This window comes from Platalea leucorodia (genome assembly GCF_965183815.1).
Source record: "Platalea leucorodia genome assembly, chromosome: 8".
Taxonomy (NCBI): Eukaryota; Metazoa; Chordata; class Aves; order Pelecaniformes; family Threskiornithidae; genus Platalea; species Platalea leucorodia.
The window spans coordinates 27,051,821-27,069,388 of record NC_138830.1 but is presented as its reverse complement, the minus strand read 5'-3'; the positions used below and the strand labels follow the sequence as shown (position 1 = coordinate 27,069,388).

The 17,568-nt window shown below is 44.3% G+C and overlaps 1 protein-coding gene across 1 annotated transcript in view; it reads left to right on the top strand.

Annotated features, from left to right (window-relative positions):
- Positions 1 to 17,568, top strand: part of MYO7B (myosin VIIB) — a gene marked incomplete at its 5' end in the record, with an annotated part of 48,205 nt that overhangs the window by 21,673 nt on the left and 8,964 nt on the right. The window contains 19 exons of the mRNA XM_082319055.1: positions 85 to 192; positions 784 to 960; positions 1,683 to 1,892; positions 3,082 to 3,249; positions 3,527 to 3,607; positions 4,175 to 4,302; positions 5,520 to 5,646; positions 7,046 to 7,165; positions 8,033 to 8,206; positions 9,180 to 9,407; positions 9,850 to 10,017; positions 10,618 to 10,735; positions 10,829 to 10,955; positions 11,706 to 11,875; positions 12,550 to 12,731; positions 13,541 to 13,668; positions 14,216 to 14,400; positions 14,843 to 15,005; positions 16,979 to 17,134. Coding sequence (XP_082175181.1) covers positions 85 to 192; positions 784 to 960; positions 1,683 to 1,892; positions 3,082 to 3,249; positions 3,527 to 3,607; positions 4,175 to 4,302; positions 5,520 to 5,646; positions 7,046 to 7,165; positions 8,033 to 8,206; positions 9,180 to 9,407; positions 9,850 to 10,017; positions 10,618 to 10,735; positions 10,829 to 10,955; positions 11,706 to 11,875; positions 12,550 to 12,731; positions 13,541 to 13,668; positions 14,216 to 14,400; positions 14,843 to 15,005; positions 16,979 to 17,134 — 2,918 coding nt within the window. The remainder of the gene's footprint in view (positions 1 to 84; positions 193 to 783; positions 961 to 1,682; positions 1,893 to 3,081; positions 3,250 to 3,526; positions 3,608 to 4,174; positions 4,303 to 5,519; positions 5,647 to 7,045; positions 7,166 to 8,032; positions 8,207 to 9,179; positions 9,408 to 9,849; positions 10,018 to 10,617; positions 10,736 to 10,828; positions 10,956 to 11,705; positions 11,876 to 12,549; positions 12,732 to 13,540; positions 13,669 to 14,215; positions 14,401 to 14,842; positions 15,006 to 16,978; positions 17,135 to 17,568) is intronic.

The following is a 17,568-nucleotide window of genomic DNA, read 5'->3' as shown; positions in this document are numbered from 1 at the left end:
CTGGTGTGGACAGCTTGTTAATGGCAGAAGGGAGCCGGCTCAGCAGTTGTGGAAACAATCACAGAATGGTCCTGTTGTCCACAGAACAATTGCAAGCTGGAAGCCAGGAATATCCGCTTGGAAGAAGAGAAACGTCTCATTCAAGTCCTTGGACCAGTGAAAGCAAGGGAAGAAGCTATGAGATTAGAAAAGGTAAGTATGTTGGTGGAGGAACACTGAATGCTATGTTCTTTGGCTGACAAGATGGCTTGCCCAGCTCACACCTGTGGACTTGCTCAAAGATCTGAGCACTGCTATATTTTAATAAAAACCAGACATAGTTGTAAACCTATTTATAATGATGCTTTAGAAATGGGACAGGGCAAACACATGCACATTTCTGTTTGCAGTATGAGCTAGCGCTTTAGCCAAACATGCACAATGCTATTACAGCCCCTTGACACAAAAGATTTTTAAATTTTAAATAACGTGGGGTTTTCTGCTTTAGGAATTCTGTGTTTTTCCTGTATTATCTCTTGTTGATAAAGTTGTTGAAAAATTGCACATCATTACCAATAGGCCAACGGTCTATGAGGACAGCTGTAAGAGCAAGGCCCTGCTGCTGACGTGCTAGGTCTTTGTGACTGCTTAGCAGAAGCAACATTTGACTTCACATTCCAACACTGCCCTAGCAGAGCTGGACCTCATTGTCATAACACCTTTGTAATAGTGTTTCATCCTTGCACCCGTTCATTCTAGCAGAATGATGTTCCAGTCATGCCTAACTAGCTTCTATGTTTAAAGGAACACCTGGCTGCTCTGGAGAGAGAGGAGGCAGAAGCAAGACAAAGGAGGAATGCTCTTGCCAATAAACCAACAAATCATGATGTTATCAGCGACCAAGAAATGGTGGACAAAATTTTTGGGTTTTTACCTTCTATGATCGGAGGCCAGGAAGGACAGGCTCCTCTGGGTTTTGAGGTACAGAGCTGCAGACTGGTAATGGGTCATGTTCATCCCTCATGTAAGTCCATTGACTTTGTTGGAATTCCATCAATGGTCCATTCTGTTTACAGTGAAAGAATCACCCAGATTAGTCATCCAGACAGCCTCTTCAGGATCTGCTTTCAGAGTCAGTTCCCAAAAGTTTTTGGTCACATGCAGTTTGGGCACTATATGTCTTCAAAAGCTACTGCACATTTGTTTCTTTGGCCCAGCAGACCATCACCAAATAGTGCCATTCTCTGCATTTTGGCACCAACCACATGTTCTGCTGACAGTGCTCTCAGTGATTTTCTGGCTGAAACAAGCTGGAAGTTCATGACCCAAGTTATCCCATGTTCTTAAAAGCAAAATTTGAGATATACTGGTCCTGACAGCTGTGGAGGATGGAATCGTGGAGGGAGAGGTAAGCAGAGTAGAATGGTCTGGGTTAGTGCAGGATGTGAGCAATGAGATAGCACCTGGATTTTCCATCAGCAATGTTTTTGCTGAAGACCAAGACAGGAAGGTCATATGGAATGGATGCATCTCAGAAGGAAAAGCTCTGAGTCCCAGTGATCTGTTGGTAGCAGCTGAAAATGGCTTTGGGGTTAGCTGGAAAGCCAAATTCTGGAGAACCTACGGCCAAGAAGAAAAAAAAAAAAAAAAAAAGAAATAAGAACAGGGAAAGAAAATATGCTTCTTCCTTATGTTCTGCACAGGACTTGGAAACAAAGCCTAACAAGCTGGTTGAGGTGGACCTGGACATGGTTCCCATGAGTGTGGAGCTAGAAGAGGAAGCAGATGGCTTGGAAGAATACACCTTCCCAAAGTTTGCAGCTACTTATTTCCAGGGGTCATCTACACATACACATATCCGGAGACAACTGCGGCACCCACTACTCTACCATGATGACAAGGACAACGTCTTGGTATCTTGCTCCTTGTTGTTGTTGAACCTGCTCCCTCCACAGCCCTGACTTCTACAGCTCCCCTCACCCTTGGGTCCCCCCATCTCTGGCACAGCCCTGGGAACCAGAGACTTTAGAGCCAAGCAGATAGTCCTAAGCACTTGTATGAAAGCACTTTGCAGGCAGGCACTTCGCACAGATACCTGCCCAACACAAGATCTCTGGTCACCTTTAGTCTGCCTAAAGAGGGAATGCTGAGGCTTGTTTTGACTTGTCCAGATACCCTTTGGGGGCAAAAACAGACTGGAGAGAAGAAGCATCATAGAATTGTTAAGGTTGGAAAAGACCCTTAAGATTATCAAGTCCAACCGTTAACCTAACACTGCCAAGTCCACCACTAAACCATGTCCCTAAGCACCATGTGTACCCGTCTTTTAAATACCTCCAGGGATGGGGACCCAACCACTTCCCTGGGCAGCCTGTTCCAGTGCCTGACTGCTCTTTCAGTGAAGAAGTTTTTCCTAATATCCAACCTAAACCTGCCCTGGCGCAGCTTGAGGCCGTTTCCTCTTGTCCTATCACTTGTTACTAGGGAGAAGAGACTGACCCCCACCTCGCTACAGAGCTCACCCACCTCTCTGCTCTTGTTAGGGTTGCTGGTCTGTGAGTTAGGATAGAAGGGGGAGGCCCAGGCCTCCAATTTTCCTGTTGAACCATAGGGGGATTGAGGAGGGGATTTTTTCTTGATGCTAAGCAGCCTTGCAGAATGGAGGATCCCATGCTGCAAAAACTTCGCTATTACTTGGCTTTCTAGTTCTGGGCATGAGGGCTCCTGGAAGAGTTTGCTCCACTGCTTGTCTGTCCAGCTGGGTAAATGCAGAGTGTCAGCCACAGTTTCTCTACTTCACTCCAGCCACAGCACACCTGCAAGGTGCCAATAAAGGGAATGGTGAGGGCTCAGCAATCACAGAGCAAGTCTGACATTCCCACTAGAGCTGCACCCTCTTCTTTTAGCATGAGTGTGTTGTGAAAGTTGCTCTCATGTTGTTTGACATGAAAGTAAACTCCTGGTGTAAACGGCAGGAGGACACGGGAATTTTAACAGCTTGGACCGGGTAAAGGAAGAAAATGCTCTCATATAAACAGGAAGAAACAGCATGAGGCCATCAGTTCTCTTGGCAGTTTCTGACTGTGCTTTCTGCCACTACAGGCTTCTCTAGTCGTGTGGGTTATCATCCTGAGGTTCATGGGGGACCTGCCAGAGCCAGCAATGTTTGCCAGGAATGCCACCAGCAAGAGCGGCTCCGTGATGACACAGATATATGACACAATTGGCAGAAAAAACCAGGTCCAGTTCAGGAATGACAGCCCAAATATGGTGAGAGGAGCGGGATATGTTTGTATTTTCATTTGCTTTCCTTGGTTTCTGTGCTGTTCTACCAAGAGTGAGCAAAGCAAAGGAACCCTTTTGTGATACTGTACTTGAAATGCCAGAAGTACAAAAGGGCCCCTGTCAGTCCTGGAAGAACACTGCAACTCCTTCTGGCAGGAGGGGACAAAACAAAAACATCTCCATTTGAGATTCTTTCCTTCCTTAACTAATCATTCTTGCTGTGCATTAAACTAATTTCCTATAATGGTAATGTGTGTTGTAGAGAGAAAGCAGAAAGGATAACAAGATTTCCAAGGGGATCTCTTCCCTGAAGCTGAAACGGTCATCCAAGTTGACAGGGAAGGTAAGAGGTGGAAATAAACTGCTTCCCCTAAGTCTTTTTGCCTGGAACCCTGTCTTCACCTTCTGACATGTTATGTGACAGCAACTTCACAGCTGGGAATTTGTTCCGCTGCCAAGCCAGTGCAGCCCTGTGTATGGGATACCTGGTGCACTGTTCTTCTTTTAAAACTATCCCCATGTGCACTGCTGTCATTCATTCTCTGGCAGATTCACTTCATCCCTTCCTGCTGAAGAGTGACCCCTGAACACAGAGAACAATTTATTATTGAGAATTGTTGGTATTACAGAACTGTTTGCCCAAAGCCCTGAGCAGACCGAGAACCACCAGGTGCTTAGAGCTGTACAGGACAATACAAGAAAGTTTTCCTAGCCAGTAATAGTGCTGTAACACTGCATTTTATGAGTTAGCTTGAGAGAGGGAGAAGTATGGTCTGTTCCTAACTGCTCCTGCACTGAGCAGAAAGAGTTTTAGCCAGAAAGAGAAGGAATGTCTCTCATTTCTGGGAGAGCTGCCCGGGAAGAGGGGAGGTTTCTAGAGCACTCTGGGGTTCTGCTTGGTTTCTTTCAGGTGACAGACCAGCTGAGAACTGGAGAAGAGGCTTTCCAAGAGGACAGCTCGATCTCTGAGAGACCTATGTCCAACCTAGAAAAAGTGCACTTCATTATTGGCAATGCAATTCTGCGCCCTGCCATCAGGTAGGAAATTTCTATCTCCTTTCTAGGACCAGGCACCCATTACATCAAGGAAATCCAGCGTCCCCTTTCCACAGTCCCAGGGCATTTTCCAAATGCTGGAAATGTCTCACATTTATCTCTGGAGATTCCTGACTGAATGTACCCAAATCAGAGATGGTTGAAGGCCTGGCTTGCTGAATATATCAGCCACTAGAAGAAGAAATCCTGCTTACTAGTGGTGTGAGGCTGGACCTTAGGCCAAGCATGGTGTGAGGATGAGACAGAAGCTGGTTGGTTCTGACCTGACCCCGTGAATTCTCTCCTCCATTTTAGCCCATTTTAGCTTATGCAACGCTTTTCTGTAACAAAGCCCATAGGCACAGGCCCTGCCTTGACCTCAGTCATGGGCTACGTTCCTCTCTACATAGTTGCTTTGTTTCAGTCAAAATGCTCCCAGAAGCAGATCCTCAGCTGGCAAAAATTGCCTTCCACAGGCTAAGTATCTACTCCCTCAGTCTGTGTTTCATCATATGTCCTATCTGGGAACAAAAACCTCATCCACCTTGTGTCCTCCCACACCAGACTTGCCAAATGTATGTTCCAAGAGTCCAGAAAATTTAAGATGATTTTTTAAATAGCAGTTTGTATGCAGATTTTTGCATCTGTTTCCCATATGTCCTTGCTGCAGGCAACTTGCATATTCAGAAGCTCACTCTGAAGCACCCTTTCCTCTATTTCTGTCCAAGGAGTCACTCCAAGTTTACTAAAAATATAAAATTAAGCAGGGTGTCCCCCTACCCTTATCCCAAAAATCCACATATGAGCAGACAGACAAGAGCCATGAGATACAAGCCACATACTGTAGAGAGCTTAGAGCAAGTTTCACATGTGGAGGGACAGCAGTGGCATTTCACAGCTGGATGACCCGGCAATTATTATCCCTGCACAGCCCTCCTGCTTGCCACAGGAGGTAATCCAGCACGGGAACTGCACTTGAACTGCTCGAGTAACAAGAGGTGGCAAAGGCCACTAAATATATCTCGAGCCTTTTCCTGCCAAAGCCAATGACACAGTTATTTCCTGTGGTACGTTACAGGTGGTATCCTCGCTAACATGGTTAAACCTAGCTCAGATCTACTTCATCATGCTGCAGTCATGCCAAGCTTGCAGTGGAAACGTAGCCAAAAACAGTTCAGACACTGAATCATTATCTGTTGCTTTCACATGTTTTATTACAGAGATGAGATTTATTGCCAGATTTGCAAACAACTCACTGAAAACAGCAACAGGAGCAGCTACGCTCGAGGCTGGATCCTCCTGTCACTTTGCCTTGGTTGCTTTCCTCCTTCAGACACATTTGTGAAGGTACACTACTAACCTTTCCTACAGCACCTTAAATGCCTTAGCTGATCTGGTTTCTTTTGTATTTTGATGTTTTGATACAAATAGCCACATAAACTGTTTGGCTGCCATAGCAGCTGGTGCTGTGATTTTCGCAGACACTATCTCATCTCATATGCTTATCTGGGAATTTAAATAAATGATTGCTGTACTCACATTTAATTCTTTTTCATTACATGCTATACAAGTCGAATTCTGCTGTTGATTGCAGCCCTCATTTAGATCTGTAATCTGTAAAGAATCTGGCAAATTTTATCTTCTCCAGTTCTGCCTTTCCATCATTTACAGGCTGTCTCCAGTTACAATCCTCATGATTAAATATACTCAGGAGTCCAGTATGAAATCACTCCCCATATTTTGCCAGTTCTTACCCTACATCTCCAAGCCCTACAAAATCCAATAGAGATTTGGGGTTTTTCATCTGGATAAATCCAGTTCATCACAGAAGAAAAAAAAACAACACAACCTGTGGCTCCAACTTGACATCAGCCTTCCTCCTAGCTCTTAAAGGCAAACAGAATCCATAGATACCCCTGAATCTTCAGCCTTGCTTTATTGACACCCTAGCTCAAATGATTAATCTAATCATAAATTCTGCTGAGTGGCCACTACTTGGAACAAACCAGATACAAGCCATAGACATGTTTTGACACCAGTCTTAATCCAAAGACGGTGAACCATGCAGAATTCACAAAAGACCTGACTTGCTCTAGTTCTCTTTTCCTAAATCCATACCCTATCTCTAGGAATATTCTTAATCATTAAAATAACCAGGTGACTGACCCATGCTTGCACTAAATACAAGTATGTAAATACAAGTCCTTACTTATACCACATCATCCAAGATAACAGAGTGATACAAACTCCAAACACTCAGTTTATCCAATCCTTCTCTTCCAACGTACAATCTTAATCATGGACTTCAACTATTGATATTGCCAGAGAACTTAGTAAAACTAAAAGTAACCATAATCAGCAGCCCTAACCTGCAGTTAGCCCTCTTCCCAGCACTTTGGTTCATGCAGAATGTCACAAGACTTCACGTTCTTCAGTTGGAAACACTAACCCTTGCTCTAATCATAAGAATAAAGTCTCCACTGTCTAATATTCATCATACAGTTAAACATAGCGAATAGATTGACACAAGCCTTCCTCTTTAGTCTAAAAGCTTTACAGAATGAGAGAAAACTTGGTGTCTCAAACCTCCTTTTCCAGAACACTAATCCCAACCCTAACCTTTAACACTTTCTGGTGAACTGTAAGCTAAATGATGACGCTAATCTAGTCTATCAGCTGCAGAAGGTTTCTAATGTTTTATGAGGATTAGTGTTTCCTAATTCTTTCTTATGCTCTGTGCATATAGTACCTGTTGAATTTCATCCACCATGGGCCCACAGGCTATGCACCATATTGTGCTGAACGTCTGAGACGTACCTATGTCAATGGAGCACGGACTGAACCTCCAAGCTGGCTGGAACTTCAGGTAGCAACTCCTTTTTTGATAATTTATATTGATCTGTGTCATTTTATGCTGGATTGTATTTACTAACCTGTGCTAACACATCTTCCTAAGTCCAATAATGGAAATCAATTGCACAAGGGGATTGAAGACCAGCTGCCTTGTTCTGGACAGCTTCTTAGATACACCTCTTCTGGCTATTCAGTTAACCTAAACCCAGCGGAGGATGTAAGTTAAAAGCTGCAACACATGATTTGCAGGGAGATCCACTCAGGAGCCACAGGCCAGAACCACCTCCTGAGGGAAGCTCATTGTGGAAAGAACTGGAATCATTTGTGGAAAGAACTGAACAGGGCTTATGCTTTTAAAATGGAGGGGAAAAGTGTGTATGATAGGGCTACATCACCCTCCCCCTTCTTTTAAATGTCACCCTAGTAATTAAAAGTCATACACACACATGCACACATGCCCCCCCTTAAGTGAAGACCTCAGTTCAATTCCTTCCTAAATCTGAGTGACTCCATTGTCTAACACACACCTCCCTGGGCAAAATGCTTGCTGCAGGCCATGTCTCCACTGATGCATGTAAGGTTGTACCTGAAAGTCATCAGGCCAAATAAGGCTCATGAAAAGTCTACACTGTTATGTGATAATCAACTCCCCTGAGCTGTGGGGAGGAGGGAACTTGATTCCAGTGCTGCTCTAGGGATGTAATTTATATTTAAGACTCACCATGCATTGAAGAAACTGTGTGGGTGTTGGAGATTCACTTAAAGATTGTTGACTAGGGTGTAGTGTGTGAAGCTCTTAAATCTAAATGCCTTCTTTATTCTTCACAGAAAAGTAAGATTTGCCCATAATTTTTTTCTCTCATTTGACTCTGACTTACAGGCAACAAAGCAGAAGAAACCCATTATGTTTAATGTCACCCTGATGAACGGCCAAAGCATCACTGTTCCTGCAGACTCTGCTTCCATTGCCAAAGAGATCTGTCAGTTCATAGCAGATAAAATCAAACTGAAGGATGTGTTTGGGTTTTCACTCTACATTGCTGTGTTTGATAAGGTAAAGTGCAGAAGAATAGAATGAAACCTCCCTTCTCTTTCTGTGGAGTTGCTCCTGTCTACCCAGCCTCAGCGAGGACTCCCTCTGACTTCTGGAAGCACTCCTGTCCCAGTCCTTTGTTCAAACCAAATCAGCTTTGAACCCCAGCTGAATCTGAGGAGCTGATAATCCTATTCTGCGTTTCTGCTGGCTAGCCACTTAGCAATTCCTGCTACAGGCCTGTGAGGTTTCCTTTGCCAGGTCACATAATTGACTAGTGTCCCTGTTCCTGTGCATGGGCAGTGCAGCACTGTGGTCTCCCGGCCATGTTCTAGGATCCCACCTGCTCGTCATGCATGCAGCACTGCAGAACTGCTGGAGCAGGGTGAAACTAGCAGGTCTCACACGCTGGGGAGCTCTGCTCAAAGACATATTTCCCTCCTGCACTGCTGCACGTAACTTTCTTGTCCTGTGTTACAGTGCTGCTGATGCAGCCCCTATCATGTGGCATTGAAAGCCAAGGTCCTTGCCAGCGCTGCTGCTGTTAGCTCACATGCTGGCATTTTAGCCTCTCCTTCCCTTTGCTTTTTTTTACAGTAATGCTGTAAAACAGACATACACAGCAAGATGACATCTTGGTGCTCAGAGTAAGGCATCAATAGCAAAGAAATTAATTCAGAGATGGCATTTTTGTTTAGATTACAGCAACACTTGCATGTGCACTTAAGGGGATATACAAGGGATAAACAAAGTACGAGGAGACAAATAGAAGATTGTAAACCAGAGCTGCTTTGCCTTAACTTCCAACTTATTTTTCCTGATACCATCCCTGTCAATAAAAATACATACATTTACCAAAGTACAACTTGCACATCCATCTGTTTACCTTTTCAGAGTTTTTCTTGCTGTCAGGAGGCCAGGAGCTTTGGGTTTGTTGTCCTTCACTCAGATCCAAAGCAGGCATGCCAGTAAATGCAGTGTCCCTTTGTTCTAGGTCTGGTCACTGGGTGGGGGACGAGATCATGTCCTGGATGCCATCTCTCAGTGTGAGCAGCTAGTGAAGGAGCGGGGCACACACGAACGCAATGCGCCCTGGCGACTCTACTTCCGGAAGGAAATCTTCACCCCATGGCACAACTCCCAGGAGGATCCTATCAGCACTGATCTCATTTACCACCAAGTCATTCGCGGCATCCGGTTTGGAGAGTACCGTTGCGAGAAGGTGGGTCTCCTTATTCATCCTCCTAAAGAGACAAAACTATATTAACATTTCCTACATTAAAAAGCAGGAAGATGAATGAAGTTTCTAGTGGCTGTGAACAATCCTTCCCTTCTTAATGAACAATTCCTGTCCAGGTGATTGTGCCAGCTGTCACACTGGCAGCTGTAATTAATACATTTTTTTTCCTGCAGCTTTCAGTTCATGTGGCAGCTGGAGGCATGTTCAAAGGGACAATTTGTGTCCTTTTAAAATATCTTTGCTAATAATCTCTTTGATGCTATGATTGTGTGAAGTTCATCTCTCCGTATGCTGGATGACTGTCAAGAGTTATCCAGACAAAAATGGAGAAAGCCCCATTCTTAAACTGGCTTCAAGGTTGAACAAGGGTATCTGGACTTTGTGACGTCTTTCTAGGCCTCTTTTAATGGATTAATTGTTTCAGGAGGAGGATTTGGTGGAGATAGGTGCAAAATATTGTTACATCCAGTTTGGAGATTCCATTCACAATGAACTTGTGCAGAAGGTGCTCCATGACTGTATCCCAGTGAAACAGCTGAAGTCCAAGCCCCTGGAAAAGTGGGTGAGCCTTATAACCTACACACATGCTAAGGTAAGAGGTTTGTCTGGCACTGCTGGGTAACCACTCTCAAGCACCAGCTTCTGCTTCTTTCACCATTTCCATTTATGTCTGTTGGGGGAAGAAGGAAAAAAAAAATCTCAGTTTGTATATCCCAAATAGTTAGAGTTGGGAGAGTGGAGAACCTTTCCACTCACTCTTCCATACAGGGCTGAACATGGGGGGCAGAATGAAAAAAGTATATTTAAATGTCTGAAGAGAGTATCTTTTAAGGCTCTCTATCTCCCATCTGACAACTGAGTCAGGATGGGCATGGGATGGAATATTGGTTTTGATCTGGAAATGGATTACCTGAATTATTTCCATGGCATCTAAAATGTGTTAGACTCTGAACAGATCAGTCAGTGGGGATTTGAGGGAAATTTGGAATCCCCATGCCTGTGGGCAGCCTCAGCAGCATGTGCCTTGGGCCCCCGGAGGCTATTCCTGATTTGACTTTCTCCAGGTACCCTTGACACCAGTGACAGCAGGGGGCTGTTGGGAACCTCTAGGATCAGGCCTGCTCTTTATTGTCTGCAGATCATGCAAATCAGATTTTACTGAGAAAACCTTGGGTATTTTTTTATACTGCAGGCCCCATACACACAGGACCGTCTCTCCCGTCAGACTGTGAAGGAACAACTCGTAGATTTTGCTCGCTTTCAGTGGCCTTTGCTTTTTTCCCGATTCTTTGAAGTCACTAAGTTTTCAGGTAATACCCAGAGCCTGGGAGTAGAGGACAGATATAAGATCAATAGAGGAGGACTTGTATAGCATTGATAAAGAGTTTTTTCTGCATTTTCAGGTCCCAGCCTGCCCAAGAACCACTTTATCGTTGCCATAAATTGGAAAGGTATCTGCTTCTTGGATGAGTCAGAAAAGCGGCTCCTTGAGCTGACCTTCCCAGAGATAACTGGCATCCACACCAACAGGTGAGTGCCCCAGAAAGACAAGATCTGAAGGTGGCATCTATGCCCATACTCAGAAAGGGTCTTCCATGTAGGAGGGAGGTGTACTTTCTCTGCCGTCCCACTAGATGATTTGATCTGAGCCTGGAAAGGTGGTTTATCCTAGGTCTGGGAAACAGAAGGGGACAAGTTCTGAGCAGCCTGTAACGGAAATACCGAAATGGCTGAATCTTCCCAGCTGGTGGAAGGAAAGATGATCCTGCTCAGTCAGAAAGGTGTAAGGAAGCACAGACATGTATCAAGACAAGAATGGCCCAAATAACTAACATAGCTAAACCATCATCTGTTATGCATGCTGGGAGTTTGCATATGTGATGGACCTGAACATGATAACTGAGGGAAAGAGCGTAACCATTGGCTTGCTCAGGGCAGACATCCTTGCATCAGATCACTCAGAGAATAGGGTCTTACATACACAAAAAATACCTCTGTGAGGACTGTCACAGATTTAATTAGTTGCCCAGTCACTCCAAAAGAAGGGTGTTCTTTTGTCTATAATGAAGCACTTTTGTACAAAACATGGTGAAGTCCAGAGTTAACCTGAACCACTTCAGTCCTTCACACCTACCAACTCATGAGAAGGCAAATTAAGAACTACCAATACTCACTGTAAGGGAGTTGTCTACAAGGAGGTGTAGGTGCCTTGGCTGTGATTGCAGATGGGTCTGTAAGTTTTGCAGATGGTCCGGTAACAAACTGTTCGATAATACATAGGGCAGTGAAGTCATTTGGACAGAGTTGCACTCTCATCACACTTCGTGCCGAGGAGTTTGTCCTGACATCTGTAAACAGTGTTGTCATTGCTGAACTGGTGGTCATGTTCCTGGAAGGACTGAAGAAGAGATCACGATTTGCTGTGGCAATGCATGAGAAAAAATCCCAAGGTAAGTCTCATAATTTTTCTACAGAGTAGGGAAGAAATCTTGAAAGAACCCGCAGCACTTGTTTGAAAGAGCTCAAAGAGAAGAGGGAGAACTTCAGCAAGAGTCCCTTTGCTCCAGGAGGGATGCATAAAGGCATTGTGATTCAATATCCTTTGCATACAAATTTCCTTCCTCCTTCTACTTCTTTGCATATTTTATTTAGATAGTACAGTGTCCAACAACTCAGCCTGCTTATAGTAGGAAGTTGGATCTGGGCTCCCTGGAAATACTTCCAGAAAAATTTCACAGAGGTGGTAAACTGGAATTTTCTGTGGAATATAGTTGGCTGGAACAGACAAGAGGGGATTAAAATGTAAGCATTAACTTCACCTACTTACAACTACTGAGTTTCTTTCCATGCTTTGCCGCCAGTTCTAGACACAAAGTCAGCATCCATTTAAATCAAATGGAGTTTTGCCATTGCCCTCAGTGGATCAAAATCAGGCTGTCAGAGGAAATTTAAGTGATTTCTCTGAAGTGTTACTGGATAATTAGCTGTATTTACACAAATCACTTTCTATTGCTAATTGAATTCAGGCCTTCAAAATACAATTCCCTTGTCTTTCACATTGCAATCCCTTTGCATTTTCTTGGACTGTCAAGCCTGAACAGTACTCCCTTATTCTGTTTTCCAGAAGACCCTGACATCCTGTCCTTCAAGAAGGGAGACGTGCTAATCTTCACCGAAGACAAAAGGCTGGATGCAAACTCTGGCTGGATCTGTGCCCAGAATGAAAGGACAGGCAAAACAGGGAATGTATTTTTGGAAGAGATCTACATCATTCCTTCTCTCACAAAACCCTCTAGTCAAGTGCTGGTAAGAAAAGCTGAGCACTCTCTTTGAAGAGACTGAGAGATAAATGATAATAAGTGTTAAATATGATTAAATTTATAACTGGAAGTTAATTGTTCCTCCAAAGTCAGACAAGTTCTATACCTCCCATTGAAGCAAAGCATTTCATGCTGTCCTGTGTGAAAACAAAACTAAACCTAGCCTAAACTCTAAGGAGAAGACTGCAGCTGCACAAAAGCAATGACTTTCAAAAAAACGGTTCGTTCACCATTAGGGATTTCAGTGCCTGGAATTGGTAACAATTAATGGAAACAGGTGTGCCATTGAATTTTCCTGCATTCACACTGGGCTTGATTGGCAATCATACATTATGTCTCAAGGGAAGCTCTAAGTGCAGCAGGTTACTTTAAAAGAATATGCTCTTCAAGGGAGTCAAGGTTTCCCATTGATCACTCTGTTTGCTAACAATTTTATCTTTAGTTTTGGAGACTCAGTATATTGGATACTGTGCTAACAAGTAAAAAGCTGAAAAAGTGAGGGAAAAACACACCAGTGATAAGCAGGTGCATTTTTAACAAGTGTTGTGCTTTGGATAATCACACACATCTTGATGGTTGCTACTGTTGGCTCTGTGGAAATTACTTCCTTGAGTCAACTACTCCCAAGTCTTTCTTGAGTCTCTGAAGATGCTGCTTAGGGGACAGAAGGTCTCCTGCAGCACAGAGCACTCAAGCTTAGCATACACCATCTGCGCATATATGCTGAGTAACACCTGACAATACGTGCAGAGACCTGTGTCCATGTGACATCTCTATGTGGCTGTGTCATTCCAGAGTTTGCTGATGATGTCTCCAGACCAGAGGAGGACAGCTTCACAGAACTCCTACATGGACGAACCTGATGAAGAGGATCTAAAAGTGAAGCCTTACACCCTGGAGGAGTTCTCCTATGAACACTTCAGGTGAAGCTCTCTGTATAGTGTGCACCCTAGGAAAGTTCCAGTTGATCTTTAGTGATCCTTAAAGCCTAGGATGTAACAGCATCTCCCGTTTCTGATTAAGTTTCTTCTCTTTGTTCCCTGTAATGAAGTGTGACTTTGGACATGCAGAGATTCTGGCACATGGCCTGCTTGTATCTTTTGTCTGCAGAAATGCAAAGGCAAGGGTAGAAGAACCCAGCTGGACTTTTCTCTTTCCAGCAGGCCCTATTCTTCGCACTCCTTCTTCAGCACTTACCAGCTAGCTAGGGTACGCAACATCTCAGGCCTCAGAGAGTAAGGGAAAAATTAGTCTTCTAAAATCTCTCTTCTTTTTGCAAGCCTTCTCCCTTCTGGATCTAAAAGAATACATATTTTCCTGTTCTTGTTGACCTGCCTAATCAAAGGAGATATGAGATCACTGTCTTGGGAAAGAACATGCCTAGAGATAAGTCTCTGTGATAATGACCTCCTACGTTCATAGCAATACTGATCCAGTAATTTTATATTGCCTGCACTTGTCTTCATTCAGAAATCCTGAGAAAGAATCCATCAGCAAAGCTGTTCTCCAGAAATCCCGTGGGCGCAGTCAACTGTGGGCACACTCTAAGGAGCCCTTGAAACAGCCCTTGCTGAAGACAGCATGCACAGACCCTGATCTTCGGGACTTGGCTTGTCAGGCCTTCATTGATATCCTTTCACTCTTCTCTTTGGGACGTGGCGGGGGAAGGAAGAGCTAGCTACCTCCACTAAACTCACCTCCATTTGGATCATACTGCATCCACATTACAGGGGATACATTTACATCAAGGTGGTGGGTACCAACTCTGCACAACTTAGCAGTGTTCCCTTGTCTACGGAGGAAAGGTTCCTATTCCCACCCAATGCTCCACAACTCCTGATGGCTCACTTAACTGAGAATGTGGCTTTAGGAGTGAGTGAGATTTACTGCATATGCCCAAAGCAAGCAGCTAATACAGGGCAAATCACAGCCAAGCAGTGACTGCACAGGGAAAGGGGGTAGGGGACAAGCAGGGACTATGTTCCAGACCCTCCTCCCACTGTTTGCCACTTAGGCATCAACAGTCACTAACATGTTAGGATCCAGGTGAGACTTCCCATTTACCTTCCAAAATTGGCCTGCTTTTGTCCTTGACAGCACATTCACCCATCATGAAATTCATGGGAGACTATCCCTCAAAACAGGCACACTCCTCTGTGGAAGTCACTGACCAGATATTTGTAGCAGCTATCCAGGAGGAAGTCCTGCGAGATGAGATTTACTGTCAGATTATGAAGCAACTGACTGAGAACAGAAACAGGTACTCACCTGGGTGCAAACGCCCTGCTTCTGCAGAGCCAGGGCTCAAGTGGAGGTGGTGAGCAGGAATCCCTGCTACACCTGTGATGGGGTGGGGACAGAGGGGAAGGATGGCCAAATGTTGGAGTGAGACCTTCCCTTCCCCCTTTTTCCAGGCAGTGCCATGGGGCTCACCTTTGCAGAGTGCTCAGGACCACTGACTGGCAGTGATAGGCCACAGAGCAGGACCGTTGCTTGTCTCCCTTGAGCTGCTGCTTTGCTCCCATCAGCATTCAGTGCTCATCTCTGTGCAGTATGGTGTGAGGCAGGCAAGGTGTTACTGAAGCCCTCTTACTCGCAAGGCGGTCTGTGGAGAATATATGGCACTGCAGAGTTCTTGCATGCTTTCAGTGACCGCACTGTCAGCCCTCCATTTGTTTAAAGTTTCCTAATGACAGTATTTCCCTCCTGTAAGCACATAGTTCACATTAGATGTTTTACTACCAGCAAATCCTTTTGAGTAGTTATATTAATTAGGTTACACAACTGGCTTGCAGAACAGATTGGTTACACAGGCCCCTGCCCATGCATAAGTCTCTGAAACAGGCTGGTGTTTCCTTCCCCACTCATAAAATTATAATTTGACCTACGTCCAGGGGAACTGAATTGCAAAAAGAAGCTTAAAATAATACTAATTATTAACAAAATTGTTTGTCTGTTTCTAGCTGTATTGTGTCACTCCAAAAGCTAGAGAAAGAGCTTCTATTTGTTTATTTTCTTTCTTACTGTTCCACAAATATTAAACTTAGTGGAACTTTTACCATGTGTGTAACTATTAAATGGTAAATTTCCTTGCCTGCAGTAAATCTTACAGGCTATTTAACCCATAGTCTGTAACCATGGTGCCAGTGCCATGCCTGATGTACTCTACCAATTTAGTCCTGTGGGTCATTCACTGTTTTGAGAGGGATCACTGATGTGGAAAAAGGAATGCTTGAAAGGTGGCTATTCCCATATATTTTCATTAGAACAGCCAGAGCAACAAATCTTTCATCCTTCCCAGGCCACTGCCCTGTAGACCATGTCGCGCTCTCACACAGACACAAACACCATGGATCTATAGAGTATAAATGGGATTAAAATAGTGTGTCTTCATCTGCAAAATTAGAAAAGTAAATGGGAATAAAGAAGCCAGGACCTCTTTATTCAGTGGAGTCTGGTGCCCATTCAAAGGTAGACCTGCTGGCTTTCCCAATCAAAACCACTTCACACCATTTAGTGTTTCAGAACAATCCCTGGGACACAGCTGAAGGGTGTTCTGCTCCTGGCTGTGAAGGTAGAATGACTGACCACCCCCTGGCTGCAGAGCCTTTCTTACTGGTGAGGGTGAGATACCCAAAGAGCTTTGACTGGCAGATTTCACGGGTCCAGAGGCTGGAGGAACTGGCTTTCTGCCTGAAAATTGTACAAACTTGATCTGGAGTTTTGAAGAACGGTAACTACCTCATTACACAATGCCATCTACCTGCTCATTTTTCAGAGCAGGAGCATGTGTAAGGGAAAGTCAATTACAAGCACAGTGCTTGTGCTCTGAGCAACGCTGGCTAGCACCGAGGGCAGGTGAGTACAAACAGCTGATAAAGCACAATCCAAATACATGTGAGCTTGAACAGCAAACTGACAGTGGCTTTCCAAGAGGATAGCACCAGGGTCACCGCTGCCAAGATGACTGTTAAACTGGAGCTTATATTTATTCATGAGATTTGCAACTGTCATCAATATTTATCAGCCAGGATTTAGCATTGTCTTTGCATACGGGCTGTGGTCGTTGCACAGAAAACAGCTGCCAGATCCTGTGTGAAGGCTCTGTTGATTTGCAGCTCTCTGCTGAATGGCACAACATACCATGATGGGAGTATGTTTCTCTTCCCTGTAGCTGGTGTGTTCAAACAATTATATGTGGCTATAGCAGAACCGTTTGCTTTGTGTTCACAGGTACAGCGAGACCAAGGGCTGGCAGCTCCTTTGGCTCTGCACTGGCCTATTCCCACCCAGCAAGTCACTGCTGAAACATGCCCAGAAGTTCATAGAGACACGTCAGAAAGAGACGCTGGCCCTGGAGTGCAGTCGGAGGATTCAGACAGTGATGAGGTAAACAGTCCAGCATATTAGCCAGCTCAAAGTGTTAAAAAATCATGAATCAGGTGCCAAAAAGCACATGGGCTAAAATATTGAGACTCTTCCTTTCCTTTCTCTCTTTACATCCTTTTTTTTTTTAAGTAATCATTATTTTTAATTCTCTTATGGACTTTGAACCACTAAGAGAGGTCTGTGTCACAGTTTCACTTTTTTCTTTCACAGAGTTAGCAACATTTTTAAAAGTTCGGCATCACACATAATCACTTGACTCCCAGAGCTGAGTATTTCAACCATCCTAAAGGGCACGCAGCTTCAAATGAAATCCTGCGTTGTCACTGATGAGGTCCTGGCCTTGCTTTCCTTTGGTGAGGCAGCATATCCTTATCCCCCTTACATGTGCCTGAGGATTAGTCTTGAGTTTGTTGAATCTCAGTAGCACAGAACTG